We start from the raw sequence: 16,839 nt of genomic DNA, 5'->3' as shown, positions 1-16,839 counted from the left end.
AGCTACTGTCATTCGCTTACAGAGATTTAAGGCACTTGTTACAAAAAAAAATTGTAAAACAGTACAATATAATATATTTCTTAATTGTTTATTGGTAATGTTAATGAATATTTTTGTTTAAATAATTTATAATTCCCTGCACAAATATTAATTATATTGAGTGTTAAACAAAATATCCAGTAATCATATTTTTAATCTTTATGTAGTATATGGTAGATTTTAGAACGAATGGCATATGTTTTGATAGTTTTTGGCTAAAAATAATTAATAATTATTGTTAATTAATTAATTTACCACAATACCAGCTAACCAAACCAAACCAGAAATAGTTTTTAGTTAATATCTGATAAGTAAATATATTTTTAAGGATGGTAAAATTAAATATTATTGTTAAAAAATAAATATAAACATTTTATTTAGAACTAAATACATATATCATATTTATATCATCGTCCCCTCTTTCATCTATGTGCGACATTGAGGAACATATATAATATTAAAAAAAAAATGTTTTTAAAATCCCTAACTACAAATAAAAAAGTAAGTTTACAAAAGGCAAGCTACTTTACACCGATTTTTCGTTGAAAGGTTTTTAGGGAGGAGTGGACTGGCACTTGACCATTAACCAGGATCAATTAATCACGGCCTGAATATGATTATGGTGGTGTGTAGCAAAATGGCGCGTCGCATTACAGCATCCTATTTCAATTAATTATTGATGAGACCACATATAACAAAAGGATTCTACATTGTACCCTCGGCCTATACATGTGTTCATTCTAACAGTTCGTCCTGCCATTTTTTGCAACGTTTTCTCAAAGGACAAACTTCACCATTATTTTGCGATTTTTTTTAAAGAAATTTAATTTTAAATTATACACAGTATAATACAAAAACTGATGATGAATTTTAGCCACAATAAATAATTGTTTCATATATAAATTTGAAAAGTAAAGATAAATAGTTAAAGTTCCTCGATGAGACTCAAAATGAACACAAAATTCTCAGTGGAATAATTCACTTTATTAGGGACCGGTGTTAACTTAATTATTCCCTATTAGAGGGAAACAAATGTTTATAACTATTTTTGATTTTATAACGAAAAAATGCTTATCTATGTCTTTTTTATTCGTGTGCCATACATATAAATTTTACCAGCTTACAATTAATAATAATTTCTCTAGACAGATCTCTTCAAAACTCCTTTAAATCATATATTACACTATTTTGCATCGTACTACTTTACGATTTAAATTTTTAATCAGAATATGACATTTTTTTGAATTTGAACGTTAATTTAAATAAAAATAAATGAAATTCAGTTTGAATAGCGATGCAGACATAAAAATCTAAGTTACCTTTCCTATTTGATTAGGTTTTTTATCAGTTTGTCCCAATCTCCAATAAAGAAGTTACTTTACTTTCCGAAGAAAACCGTTAAATTTTAAGGAGCATTACCGGAAATTTATTTGAATTTAGATTGTAGGTCTGGGAATATGAAAAGCACATAAAGATATCGAACTAAGACAATACATCTTCCAATTGCTTTTTATGTGGCAAGTTATAAAGATGTTTTTCAATGATAACTAACGGATTCTGCTAGGTGGTTCAATTCGATTTATTGCTTTGTATATTTAGAAATTAACAAACTTCAATCAAGTTCGTTTAATTCATATTTAGCCGTTCAAAGTTATTTATTTACGACTAAATTCGTAATATTGTATCTGAATAACTATAAAAATTATAATTCAACAGGATGTGAAACACACGTTATATTAATATTGAATTTATAGATAACATAAGAAGATTTTTATTTAGCTCTTTTTTCAGGAATATTAAATATGGTCATATGGTCCCATATACTAATTTATAGAAAGTATATAAATATCAAAAACAACAAACAGGAGTAAGGGATGCGGTGATATCTGTCAGCAGAGGACGATCTCCTATTCGATGGACAGATGATATTAAGAAAAAGGCTGGAAACTGGATTCAAGAGGCACAAAATAGAAAGATATGGCTAGAGTTGAGGGAAGCTTTTGTGTACGAAATAAGCTAAATGATGATAATGATTATTCAAAAGTACTCACAATCTACGCTGACTTTGATTCTTTTGCTTACAGTTGGAGGTACACCATTACTAGCAATGCAGAGGTATGCCCCCATATGTAAACGAGATATCTTAATAAGTTCTAGTTTATCACCTTCCCATTCGGCAACTGAAACAAAAGTTAATATATTTTAAATGTGTTTTCTCCTTTGATACTCGTTTACCTTGGAATGTTTTATTGATGGAAATTTTGGTATTATCGTCTCTTTTCCATTTCACACTGGGTTCGGGAAATCCAGTAGCTTTACATGTAAGAGTTTCGTTTGAACCTTCCCTTACAATTACGTCACTGCTGCTCAACGAATCATCGATGTTGGGTGGAACTGAAAATAAAAGAAAATTTGGATAGTTAAAGATTTTAATACATTACAAAAACCTACTTCCTACTTTTATCTATTTTTTTTTAATTTATTAAAACGTTTTTACGCTGAATCGTAAATGGTCCGAAAGCCAGTACATTGGTTAAACACAATCAATAAAATTTGCGCTGTGTAGTCAATTTGAACAAACGAAATATAAATGATATAAAATTCATTATGTAATTAAAGGCGTTTTTTGGGCGTTTGTTTAACCGATCTCCGTATTGAATTGAACATTTTCAAATAAAATAAATGCCACAAAACTAAAAATATATAGAACATTTAATTTGTTAGTCATGGCGACAAAAAGGTAATTAAGGTTTTAATATAGTATTTGTTTGTCACAGCAAGTAGGGTGAATGTACCATTAGTCGCCACTGTACCAGTAATTGCCACTCTTGGCTCAATTAATTAGAAAACAAGCAAACTCTTTGAAATATTTTCTAATACGCCATCTCTTATTTAAAATTTGCCCTTTAGAAATAAATATCTCAATGGAAAGATTTCTAATAGATGTTGTACCAAAATCAATTTCACTTACATTTCACCGTCTCTACTAGATTAAACTATTATTAAATTAGGGTAGATTTGCTTGAAGTCCATTCCCTGTCTTTTATTTTGTTCGTCTATTCCAGTACCCACACAATTCTCCAAGCCCTTTTTATTTTACAGCCCATGTATAATAGGAAATAAATTAACAGGGAACGTATGAAAGTATTTAGAAAGTCTGTACTTGTTTTGTCCGATCTAACAGAAAGTTATAACTTCTGAAAAAGTGGTCTTTTGGAAATTTGAACGCCCTGGCACTTGTGCATAGAGCAAGATTGAAGGTGGTGCACAGGGAACAGCGGACTCAAGATGAACTTTAACCCCCTTCTGCCCAAGGGTTGGCATTACTATTCGGCGCAGCACCTTCAATGTTCGGTGTTGCAAACTTTTTAACTACTCGAATTCATTACGAATTTCTATTCTGATAAAAGTACGTTTCATTTCACTAGATGCGTGGACGTAGCGTACATACTAAACATTGATTACGCTAGAAAATAGCATCTGCTGTTATTTCGTTTTATTTTCTGTGTCTTTTTGTGCCAAAGGGGCGTTTTCATTAAAAATATTTAATGATTAATCTTCTATTAAGTACATTAGGGTACAATAACTTGTAGATGATGATCAGGAAGAATGGCGGAATTTATTTCAACAGGGCAAACCGCGCTGTCTTGCTATTGGGAAGGTATTTACATGTGTAGAAGTGAATCGCGTAGGGATATTATTAAGTCGGAGTGAGAAAAATGCGATGGTGTAATGTTGCGGCGTTGCCACATTTATCGGAGGTACAGGTGCTCTTTTCCCTGGTCGAAAAGGGAAAGATCTTTTTCGGGAAGATAACTAGATAATATCATTAGATATGTTTCTGGGCATTTGAAATCGAGTTATAAGAATATGAATGGTGTCCATTTTTTCATAATGGCAAAACGTCAATAAACTCAATTTTTTAACACATAACACGCGATAACTCAAGAATCATTATAGATATTGAAACTTTCTTTTTTTATTTTGAAGGTCGGATCTTAGACAAGATGTTTAAATGAGGAAAATTTGATTGGCTTCTTTTTTTCATTCAGAAAATTTAAAAAACGCGTCCATTAACTTTTAGTGCATGGCAATTTTCACCAGTCGTGTAACTTTTTGTTTGTAAAGATTTTCACATAGGTACTGTCTGCGAATATATAGCTGAAACACTGAGAGATTTAAAAAAAAACAATCAATTATTTCTAATGAGATATTGATTCTTGAATTTAGAGTTCTCTGTCTAGCGCCAACCCAATTTCACTTATTTTTGCAAAAATCACAACAATTCGGTAATAAATAAACAAATAAAGTATAATGAGACGTAACTAAACCGTGAATCTGACCGCATGAATACACCCTTCCCTAGAATTCCAATTTTTTGGATTCATTTTTTTAATTTTATGTTTATGCGGCGTGACCGTGTTGACCGCGACGAAGCTGCCATATCCCCTTCTACGTCTTTTAGCAATGTGACAGTTTCTCAGTTTATTTCATACGTTTGGCAACGTGTTTATTCTGCTCTTTTTGTTCAGTACATTAAAAATGCATTGTACTTTCTTTACATACGGAAATCTCGACCCAAACCCAAACCTTGCCGATCCTTATATATAATTTTATAATAATATAGAACGTAGTTAATAATAATTAATAATATGAAATCGATATTAAGTTATGTGTATTGTTGTTGCATACATATTTTTGTAAATGCAAATAGGGTTGTGAAACTTAGGTAACCGATTTAGCAAGACGTTGCTACGCTTAAATCTTTAAATCCGATGTAAAAACTAGTTTTATCGAATTTGGAGTTGGGCCCGACACGAAATTCGAACGGAAACGAACACTGTTTGATAATAAAGTTAAAAGTTTTATAAACTTTCGTTTTGCAAAACCGTTTCAGCATTTTTAATGTATGTAAAGTCATGTATGTGGCGGGTTCACGTGTTTGCCCGTGGAAAAGATTCATAGCTTAGCAGTAAATTGGAAAATCGGATTTTTTCCCCTTCACTATAAATCACAGTTGATATATAAATATAACTGTTTAAGTACGTTAAAAGCTTACTAAAATAACACATTTAATGGATTATTTAACAAATTATTTGTTTTATTAAATTAATTTTTAAATTAAAATTAATTTTAGTAACTTTTAATTTTGTTGCTTCTATATACAACCTAATAAGAATTAACTTATTCTACCTTTTTATTTGTTTAATATTCTGAACGTTTTCTGATTCACAAAAAGAATAAAATATTTTGGTTATTAATAAAAATATCTGGCAGAGGTTGAAAGATGCTTGACGGTATAAAGAAATATAGAAAGTTCTAAAAATTTAAATATATAAGATGGTTTTGGTCGAGCGGACAGGAAGATAATGAGGTTTGTCCGTTTCAAGTATCTACCCTATTGAGAGTCAGGCGTTCAGTGAACAATGATTTTGCTCTCCGGAGGATATTGCCAACTTGTCTGTCCTATCTTTTCGGAGTAAAACACGAAACAATGAAATTGGAAAGCTAAAAATTTTATTGCAATAATATCTGCGCAGCGTTTTATTTTCATTTTTGTGTCTGTACGTCGTCATTTCGGCTCGATATACACCAATTTCAAAGCAGTCTTGTATTACTAGCCCGAAATATGGTCTCTAAGTTATACAGGGTATTCCAGAAATAAGTGCAAGTGTTTTAAGGGGTGGCAGATCTGGCCAAAAACATATTTCCTCTTTACCATTTTTAAATAAATTCCAATCGATAATCAGCCGCAAATACCAAGCAATTACTAGAATCTCAGCTTGTTCGACGCCCAGTGTTTATTTAAAATTGTGACCTTTTAACTTATAAACATACAGAATGTGGATAACATAGGAGGTGACAACATTACATTCTCTCGAAGCACTATAAACAAAATTTCGAAAACTGAACAAGCGGCACTCAAAAGTTTTTCAATATTTTCCGGAAAATGTCAAGAAAAATATAAAAATTTCAACATTTTTTTATGCGCAAAAAAACCTCATGGGCGTGTTTCTGGTTTCGAACTATACTACCAGTTAAATGCACTTATTTCTGGGACACCCTGTATACACGCCCACTAATATTATAAGAATAACAATTTAATTTTTTTTTCTCATGAAATAAGTTGGACAGTCTTAAAATTAGAGGGTTAAAAAATGAAAGCAGTTAAAGAATGAACTTTAATAAGTAAAAACTTCTTAAGCGTGGCGATAAATAAAAAAGTTAAAAACATTTTATTCCTAAATGAAAAATGGGTGGCAAACAGCAGAGCTGTAATTAAAGTGATGAGGAAAACCGCTGTTAAGACTGAACAATTCTCTTAAATTATAAGTTACAAACATTAATTTCTTAATTAACAACTGTGACCTCATAAGTTATTGTTCATCTGTTCCTACAGATCCCGAAACAAAAAGATGAAACTTGCCTCCGTTTTCAGTAATTAATTGCAATACTTTTGACAATGCAGCTGCAGATTATACAATTGCTTACAACCTGAACTTTTCGATGCAGTCAGTACCTTTGCCTCAGCTTTCTTTGCACTAATCCGCGTTGGCTTTGAATATTCTCTTAAACTCACGTTATTCTAAACTACGTCAGAATTATTAAAAATAAACATTATTCAAACTTTTTATTTCAAAGAAAGTCGATACTATTCAAAAAGTGTTTATTAAAACATTCTAGATGTAGGCCTAGAAAAATATCTTGTATAGTATACGTCGATGTATGACGAACCCACTCGCAGTGGATCTGGTATCCAACAAGGTTAATCTGAAACGTGCACAGAATGGCTAGAATACCGCTTCCTAGGTGGCACTATATAATTTAACAAGCGAGAATACATGCTCATAAGGGAAACTCTCATTATTTCATCACCTGAGAAGCACAATGTTGTCTCTCTCTCTTTCCTACCCTCACTTCTTGATTAGTTCTCTCTAATTATGATATAGGCTGTCGATCGATCTCTTTGTGGTAATTTTATACACATAGAAATTATTTACTAATTACCAGATTAAAATATTTTATGAAAGAAAAAGTCTTCTGTATGTTACAAATTTCTCTCGAATCTCTTTTAAATATAAAATGAAATTTCTTCCTAATACTGTCAATCTTTTTTTGATCTTAAAACCTTTATGATACACGTACTTTTCTTATGGGGTTTTCCCGCTTTAAATTTCCCACTTTGAACACGTACCAGAGATAAATTTGACGTTAACTGCCAAACGCTTATAATCAAATTTGGTTTTCTCTCTTCCGCATTCATTTATGAGATTTGCTAGATCTTTTATCTTGTTTTCCTAATAAGACTATGTAAAAAAGTTGAGAAACCAAGCTCATTTATTAAAAATATTTGTATATATTTTTTTAAAATTTAATTTGCATTTCTAATATAATAAAGTATCTTTCGATTAGGTTAGTTTGAATTTTGTCAAATTAAACCATTTAAACTTTATTGCTCTTCTGAAAAGACCAATCGATGAAAAGAAAACTTTGAAAGTTATTTGTTTTTAAAGTAATTAAGTCTAGAATTAAGAACTGCAATTTAAAAATACGTAGTGGAAGAAATTTGTCTAATTTTTTTAAGCAGTAAAAAATATGGAAAAACATTTTACGACTATGAAATGATACTCGATTTTAGTATGGGTTTAATGTTATACCAAATTGTCTGGAGAACTAATTAATATGCTAAGCGATTTTGTATATAAATTGCACAGTCATATACAATAATTGCCATCCAAAATTATGTAGACAATGACAAAACTTCAAAGAGATATCAAACTGTTTATAGTCAGAATATGATTGCGAAATCAAAACGTGTATCAGACAATCTGCGATTGTGAAAAATAGTATATTATTGGAGAGAGGACAACTGTCAGTGACAAGTAGAAACAAACAGAGGGTAACAGTAGAAACATACTACAGCACAAAGGCCTGACAATTACTAGATTTAAGGGAATTTCAGCCATCCCACAGATTTCAATTATAATCCAAAACCTCAATTCCATTGAATGTAATTGACCAGGTAATAGCTTTAGAGAAAGCTTCACCTTACAGCGGCAAACGATCTGCGTTTGTCGCTATCCCTACGTTCATTTTGTTCCTAATTATTACATCTCTTTTTTTTCTGTTGCCCGTGTCAGATTCAAAGCAATTAAGTTTTTTCTCGGTCATTATTTTCCAATAAAAGACCAGCACATTCATTTATATGTTCTATAATAATTTTCACCAGATCTTACATACAGGGTGTCCCAGAAATAAGTGCAAGTATTTTAACTGGTAGTAAATTTCGACCCCAGAAACGCATCCATTATTTTTTTTGCGAAAAAATAAATGTTGAAAATTTTATATTTTTCTTGACATTTCCGTAAAATATTGAAAAATTTTGGAGTGCCGCTTGTTCAGTTTCCGGAAATTTATTTATAGTGCTTCGAGAGAATGCAATGTTGCCACCTCCTACGTTATCCACATTCTGTATGTTTATAAGTAATAAGTTCACATTTTTAAATTTCTACAAAAAAATTTTAATAATTTTATGCACTGTAGATTTTTTAATCATTGTTGATAACTTATTTACTATTAACTAAGGATAGTGCAACGCCTACTATATTTTAAATATCTTTTTTACAGTTTAGTAATCTGAAATAATGAAACTAAGAGTAGGTATTCTAAAATAATAATCCTAAAAATTTCAGATGGTATATGAATGTTTTTTATGCCAAATAAACGCGTAAGTGTAGTGCTGTCAAGAATCGCATTGAAATGAAGTGTTGTCAAGTGCAGAGTTGCGATTTTAGTTAAAGTGATAAAACGACGCTCTACTCTAATTACATTGATCTGCTACATCCAGTTTTCTAATGTTAGGTAAGTTTTTTACTTTTAATCTGAATTTTTCTAGTCGATGTATCAACACTGGGCGTCGAGCAAGCTGAGATTCTGGTAATTGGGTAATTGCTTGGTATTTGCGGCTGATTATCGATTGCTGCCGGCGACTCTCAAAATGTTTCCATTATTTTTAAAATGTTCAAATTTAAATAATTCGGTTATTATCAATTTATTTTAAAAATGGTAAAGAGAAAATGTTTTTTCTTTTGGCCAGCTCTACCACCACTTAAAATACTTGCACTTATTTCTTGGACACCCTGTCTAGTGAAGCTTAGTTAAAATATAAATTAAAAAAATGTTGCTGTGATAATTCAATATATTTTTTTAATTCTCTTGGTATATAATTAGTGTTTTTTAAAAGATAATTTTAAAGTTTTATTTAGCCTTATAATTCGTTGTTTAACTAACAAAAGACTACATGCATTCAAGTCTGTTCTAGCATAATAAATCGCGAGTGAAAATAAATAAATATCGTAGAGTTTAAAACGAATGAAACAATGAGAACTTGAAGTGTAACAAAACTTCAGGATTGGATTTTAAAATGCAAAAGGATCTTTGAAATGCCGAAAGAAAATTCAATCATGGACTCTCCATTTTCTATAAACTTGCAATTGTTTGGTGTAACACGGAAGAGGCTTTTGTTAAAATATCTGTTTCAATTAGGAAACTTTCTCTATCATGAAGTAATTTAATTCTGGACATTTCAGGTTTTTTTTGTCCGTTCCTTACAAATTCGATTTCATTTTCAGATGAATCTTTAACGTATTTTTGTAACATTAAAATAAATATTGCTTATCCCGAGTAATTTTATTTTTGGCAGTATCTGAAACCGTGTTGCCGATGAATAGTTAATAACTATGGCAAATAAAAACAAACAAGAAAAATATCCGAGAAGTCGTTAAAGCAAACGTCATAGGAACATTTAGTCTTGAACTTTTCCTTTTAATACTACTACATAGTATGCGACGATTTTATAGCTCCGTTCCTTTTAAAAGTAAATTGGTTTCGAAATTAAGATACATGTTTCTGTTTATTCAGCACATTTCGCTTAACATAACGCAATTATTTCGGTGTTTGTGAGCGGAATTACGTGGAATTAGGTGATAGATATGCAATTCTAGATAAATAACTCGTCACTAAACTTCACCACCTAATTGCAGAGTGTGTAGCGCCACCATTTAGTATTGTTCGTGAAGATTGTACATTTTGTTTGGAATGTAGGTCGATATAAATCATAGTTATAGAGTTGTTTTCCTCTAAGGAAAAGATGAAAATAGTTTTAACAATTTATTAGAACATTTCACTCCACAGAGACGTATCTAGATTTTTTTAGCGGGGTAGTGTATATTTTCGGGCCTTTTGTTATTTCTCTGAATACGGCACTGTTACTCAAATTTGCATAGTAACTATTCCAGAAAATGCACTTATAATTTATTACCTCCTCAAAACTATAAACAAATCTTTACGACAATCGATTGACTAAATTTGCATTTTTTATTGTTATGAAAGCAATAAATTTCCAATTAAAATTCAAGTACTGGGCGGAATAAATTTAATTTGCAAAACAATTTCTTTGGAGAAACATCGAAAAAAAAAGAAAAAACAAAGCGTTTTTATTTAATACTACACTTGCCATAAAATATCAATAAAAAACTCTCCTGAAAATTTATAAAATAAAAATGCTCTTAACCAATCTCTGACATTACAGCGGGTTTTATTAAATATAATACACTAATATATCTATAAATCGTTCATATAGACTTAAAAAACCTCTCAAATTACTTTGTTTTGCTTATATCAAACTAATCCACATAATTTGCATGGTAATATCGAGAGTATTTAAATTTTATGAATAATAAAGGGACTTTTGGAGAAACGAAAATTAATATACAAATCATATAAAAACATAAAGAACATACTAAGTGTGTTATTTTAATTAGCCATTTCATTTATATGCTAATGAGGCTTCAACGAATGTATTTTGTTGCATCTTTCTTAAGCGCAGTTAAAAATATCTTCAATGCTTTTATTGTAACCTTATTTTTTATTTTACAAATTAAAATATCGTATATAATTTATTATATTTTAATTACAATTTTTTGAATAATGATTTTGACCGAATTTGGTCATAGAAAAAGGCTTCAGAGAAGAAAAAAAATTGAAGATTTACGGGAATATTGCAAAAACTATATAATACCTTTCCCCACACGTTTAGAGGTTTCTCCAGTCCAATTGTTCAAAATTCTATAGGGAAAGAGATCTTTTTCAGATGTCCTTTTCCCGTAATTGATTGTCTTTTTGGTTTCCTAGCATTTTCTTTTAATCTAGGTACGAAAAAGTTGCAAGAAATCTAGTCATTTCAGTCGATGTCTAGTTGATGATATTTTTTATTTTTCAAAATTATTCACTATGATACAAAATTGCTAATCTATAATCCACAATATGCGAAGTTTATTTTTCATTTTCGGGGGTTTAGGATGATATATCCGCAACCCCAATAGTTAAAAGCTTGGCTGAATATTGAACAAGCACCTAAATTATTAGGGCGAAAATGGGTGGGATAAATAAAAACAAAATTTGATAAATGCAACAGCGCCTGTTGGTTTTAGCAAGACAGCGGATGAATTAATTAAAGGGCTAAGCACTGGGTCTAGATCTGACGATAGAACACACAGCCCTTTCTTTAGCCCGTAAGACGTCATTTCGGGACCTATTTAAATATTACGCACTTTAAGGGTGCAAACCTCTAATACACGAACAGTTTTCGTCAATTTTACCTGTTTTTACTGGATCAAGAGTAAATTTCACTGTGTAGATTTTCATTTAAAGGGTATATTTACCTTGAAAATTGACTGCTTTTGTATCGACCTGTTTAGTCTGTTTCATACTTTTAAAATAATATCATTGAAATTAGCTCTAAAAAACTAGCAATCTCGGTTTAAAATCACAGTAAGATTGTTTTTAAATTTTGTTTGAGATAGATTTGTATAAAAATATAAACATGCAGTCATGTTTATAAAAAAATAATATTTTCTGAAAGCCATAAATCTGCAGAGGTACGTGATCGACAAAAGATATCTAGTCATCCTGATAGCGAACAGGGTAGGTACACATTTTTCATAAATGCCATGTATAAATTTACATCTATTAAAACTGTAATTTCCTTTGAACTGGTTTGTTTGGGGACCGAGAATGTAAGAAGCCAAATGATTGGACATCTAGGGAGATCAAAAATCATGTCGCTCATTTACATTTTTTTTTGAAAAATTGGCTATATAAAAAAACCAGCGCCCTAATGAAAGTCATCCTCGATGTTTTAGGAATAAATTTCGATTTACATATGTAGTGGCATATAATTTTTTAAATAATTATACAGGGTGTCCCAATATTCCGTGGACATAGAACTACTACGTATTTTTGGAATCACAATTTAAAAGTATACACGGTGGCAATTTTTTACATGAGACAAAAAATGTAGTAAATACTAGAGAGGCCATTTTACGAAAAGAAAATCGGCCGTCGGTGTAGATGGAAAATATTTATACTAAAATTTATGTAGGGGTGGGGGTAGTTTTCACCCTTCTCGTACTTTTTCTTAAATTTTGTAAAAGTCAAATGTTAGGGCACTTAGCAAAACATAGACACCCAAAATATCATTCAAATAGGAATAACGGTTCTTACAATATCTGAAAAGATGTGTTTTTTATTTAAAGTTTGATGCCCTCTAGCGGACAAACGAAGCACTTTTGTAGAGGTAAATTGTGTCCAATAAACTTATTTTGATTCCAAAAATACGTACCTACTAGTTCTATGTCCACGGAATGTTGGGACACTCTGTATTATGTGTTACAGCGCTTTCAGATGGAGCGGACCGTCCGCGCGGATGTTTTTTCAATATAGCTCATCCGGACGGAGCATACGCGACCCATGTGAAATTGTTCATATAAACTCGCGGACGGTCCGTCACGGACGCTCCGCTCCATCTGAAAATGCTGTTAGAGTAGGTTTGTGGTTGGTTTTTCAAACTCACCGACAACATGAAGGTATCCGAATTGAGTTTTCGCTGTGGCAGTATTAATTTGACACATGTAACGTCCTTTATCTTCTTCTTGCACATTACTGATATGTAAGAACCACGTTCGGTGCTTGTCGTGTGACACGCTAATTCTTGGATTCCTAGTGATGACGTGGTTGTGAACTGTCAATATGGCTGATTGCTCGAAATGCATCCAGGCAATCTAAAATATAAAGTAAAAAGAATTATTTATTAATAAAATAAAACAATATTTGTATTTGGCAAAATGCATTTTTTGGTAACCCAAAAAGAATAGCATATTATCACTATACAATAAATAAAATTCCAAATGGACGTTGAATTTATCTGAACTTATCCGGAACAGCCAGAAAGGCATACAATAAAAATGGAACAGTGTGCAAATGGCTTCTACTTTCTGACCCCTTATTGTTCTACATTTCGACAAATAGAAATTGCCGCGTTCGCATACTGGATGCTCAAAGTTTACATTTTGAACTTATTTTTTTAGAAGTATGTAATTATTTGATTGATAATAATTTTATTTCTCTAGATTTTAATTACAGTAGTGTCATTCGTAAGGGTGTATTTAAAAGCTCTAGATATTAATTATTATTTTCTATGAAACCACATTACAGTGTGTTTCAAAAATCATATGCCCTTTCGCGCATATAACTAAAATTGCGTTTATCTCATCAAGGAGATCGAAATCGAAAAATATCAAAAGCCAGTTTTAATCGGCATTAAACAGTCTACACATTTTTGCTAAGAAGGGAAAAAAGGTCAGTGGCGTATATGTTTTTTTTTAGAAAAAACATTCTAGTGATAGCTCAATATGCACGTCATTGGTAAATATGTCAACACTTTTTTAGCATTAAAATATGTAGCACTCATAGTAACTTTTAAAAAAACTCTTAAAACTGTTACCTCTCAAAATTTCATTTCAATCGCTAAAAGCATTTTTAAAAATTATAATAATTCGAAAAAAAAAAATTAAAAAGGCTTCAATCCTCTATAACTATGAAACAAAGCAAAATGGGACCTATGTTGATATAAAAAATAAATCTTATTACGTGGGGATTCTCCCAACGAGAGATGGCACATATTTTTTTAAACACCCGGTATAAAGACGACTTTTTTCCATCAGTCCCATTCAACTTGTGCTTTATGAACTAATTTTATTGGAAAAGTTTCTGTTGGGAAAACATAAAATGAAATATGCATAAGTTTTCAAAAATAATAAACTTGAGCATACGAAACAAATAAACATGCGATAGGGAATGCCGCTGGGAATATTCCAAAAGTGTATTTGCTTCTGACCGCCAGATAATTTTAATTCGATTCTATAAATAACGTTTTTTGGCCGTTTTTGAGCTTAAGAAAATTGATTAAAATAATTTAAATATAACCTCACTGAAATATATGCATTGTAAACTTAGTAGGAGAACTAGTAATTTTATTTCTGCCTTTCATGACTACTCTTAACAATTTCAATTATTTATTGGTCAAATTAAGGCATTGCAAGGTTTATTAGATGTTATAAATTTTCTTGGAAAAATATGTAGTGTCATAAATTTCTTTTTAACTGCAAGGGAGTTATTAAGTACAGAAATAAAATACTGGGAGTAACATTGTTGGATATTAAATGAATTAAAATCGGATATCTAAGAAAAATTACATTGAAAATATTTTGTTTTGGCCTGGTATTTTTACATTTTAACGTGGAGTAACAATCTATTACTTTCTTTTACTATTTTGCTCGGGATTTCTTATCAATAACTTACTTGTTCTGAAAGTTTTGGAATTGTAGGGAATAGAGAAAAATCGGAACACTTAACTTACCGCCGAACTTTCGGAATTGAAAAAGATTCGCATTTTAATATTGTCCATTTTGGTTTATATTTATTCAAGAAAGTTGTTCGGCTGCCGCATATAATGTTTAATTCAACTTCACCGAAATTGGTTCAATAGTTTTTCAATTTGTTGCAGTATTTCCTTGCAGCGATTTAGAACCTTCGGTTTTTGTTTAATAGCTTTAATCTTAGGTATCCTTACAGTCGGAAATCCGGCAACAAAGAAGATACACAGAAAAAACAATGAGGTATTTGCAACAATTGTCTTATTATTGAGAGCAAACCCATTCATACAAACATAGTGCACATTATCTTGCAATGAATCAATTATTTAACTGCCATGTAAAAGATTACAGTTGAGGGTTGGAACCTTTGGTGTTCCACAGCAAAATAAAAACACTAAATCACCACAATACACCAAAACACTTTTGTTAAATAATCGTTTTCCTTCCATTAAATTTACGCATGAAATTGAGTACAACGACAGATTACCATTTCTAAATGTATTAGTTATTAGAAATACGCTTGGAATTTGATATCTATGGCAAAATATGACCACCACGCAGATATATTCCTAATGAATCACATCATAGAGTGTTGAACATAAAACTTGGAAGGTGGACCGTTGACTCTGTTCATACTATATTTACATTTATTAATTCTGATGCTTTCACTTATGCATCTAATTGCCTGTAATTTGAGACTTGTTTAAAATAAAAGTGTTTTGGTGTATTGTGAGAATTTAGTGTTTTTATTGCTGCCATGTAAAATATAACGCAGGTTTGCAGCGAACGCAGTTTAAATTTCTTAGTTCATAGATTACTTAGTTTCCCACTTTCCAACGAAAGATATGAAATAGAAAGAGATTACTTTAGGAATGTAGCTGAGTGTAATGGATATTCTCCTTCACTAGTTGATAAATTAATTAGAAAACGTAGGTATAGGTTAATGATTTCTGAAAATTCGACTTTTCAAGTAGATAAAGATACGTCTAAATATTTTTGGATACCGTTTGATAGAGAGTTATCCCGTTGTCTAAAAGGAATTTTTAAGAATGAATCAATGGACGCTTTATTATAATCGTGGGGTACCTACTAAAGACAGTACACGAGAAGATATACTTACTATATTGGATAGCTCGAAAAATCTGTCTAAAGGTAAACTAATTTAAATATACACAGGTATACATATACATATGGGTATTTAGTTAATTATTTGTAGTATTTATTAAATCAGTTTCTTTTTTCTCTCGCTATTTTACGCAGTAAGCAGCTGATTTTCGAATTGCACCAACCAGGGGTCCAATACGAGTAGGAAAAACACACGGAAAAAACAAAAAAAATTAACTAGCAATTGTAGTAGTCGAAACTGTGATATTTTTAAGGGTTGTTGAGTACCTAGGTGCCTTGTATTGGAAACCAATGAAGTTCTATAGTTGAAACAGTGATATTGTATATTCCGTAGCAATAACATGATACATTGATTCAAACACTGTTATAGTCGAGGAATGGGGAAAGTAGTGTATCTTTAGCCTAATGATACGATAGTGTTTTCTCTGTGTATATACTTTTGTTATCTATTTCAATTTACTAATTAATTTGCGTATATAATAAATTAAAAATATTTAGCGTAATATGTTAGCCTCGATGTCAAATATAATAGGTTTCATTTCATCAAAAGGAAAATTTTAATACATTGTTCGGCTTTTATAAAGGAGACCGTCTTTTTATTTTCGAAATTATTGTCTATTTTATGGGGCCCGGATAACCCTCATTGGATTTAACAAGCGATATTACACCGATCCTGTTCCAGTTTCTAAAATGCTGAAATTTTATTTTTACTGAAAATCCATCTATGGCCTTTATCGTCTTTATTTCTTCATTTGGTATTTAAATTAAATAACTACACTACTTTGGTCTTCATTAAGCAGTGCTTTTATATGTTTTACCAGGTTAATATTTACTTATTTTTGTCTACATATACAGTATGTCCCCGGTTTGTCTTTGCCAGAGGAAAAACGTTTTTAATATT

At 31.0% G+C, this 16,839-nt stretch overlaps 1 protein-coding gene across 2 annotated transcripts in view; it reads right to left on the bottom strand.

Moving 5' to 3' along the window:
- Positions 1–16,839, bottom strand: part of LOC115876826 (neurotrimin-like) — a 167,587-nt gene that overhangs the window by 39,282 nt on the left and 111,466 nt on the right. For both annotated transcript variants that reach the window (XM_030892796.1, XM_030892797.1), the window contains exons 3-5: positions 12,953–13,160; positions 2,275–2,433; positions 2,091–2,219 (exon numbers count right to left, since the gene is read on the bottom strand). In XM_030892796.1, the coding sequence (XP_030748656.1) occupies positions 2,091–2,219; positions 2,275–2,433; positions 12,953–13,160 (496 nt within the window). The remainder of the gene's footprint in view (positions 1–2,090; positions 2,220–2,274; positions 2,434–12,952; positions 13,161–16,839) is intronic.

This window comes from Sitophilus oryzae, unplaced genomic scaffold, assembly GCF_002938485.1.
Source record: "Sitophilus oryzae breed Bouriz unplaced genomic scaffold, Soryzae_2.0 scaffold_1440_pilon_pilon, whole genome shotgun sequence".
Lineage (NCBI taxonomy): Eukaryota > Metazoa > Arthropoda > Insecta > Coleoptera > Curculionidae > Sitophilus > Sitophilus oryzae.
This window is presented reverse-complemented; position numbering and strand designations above follow the sequence as displayed.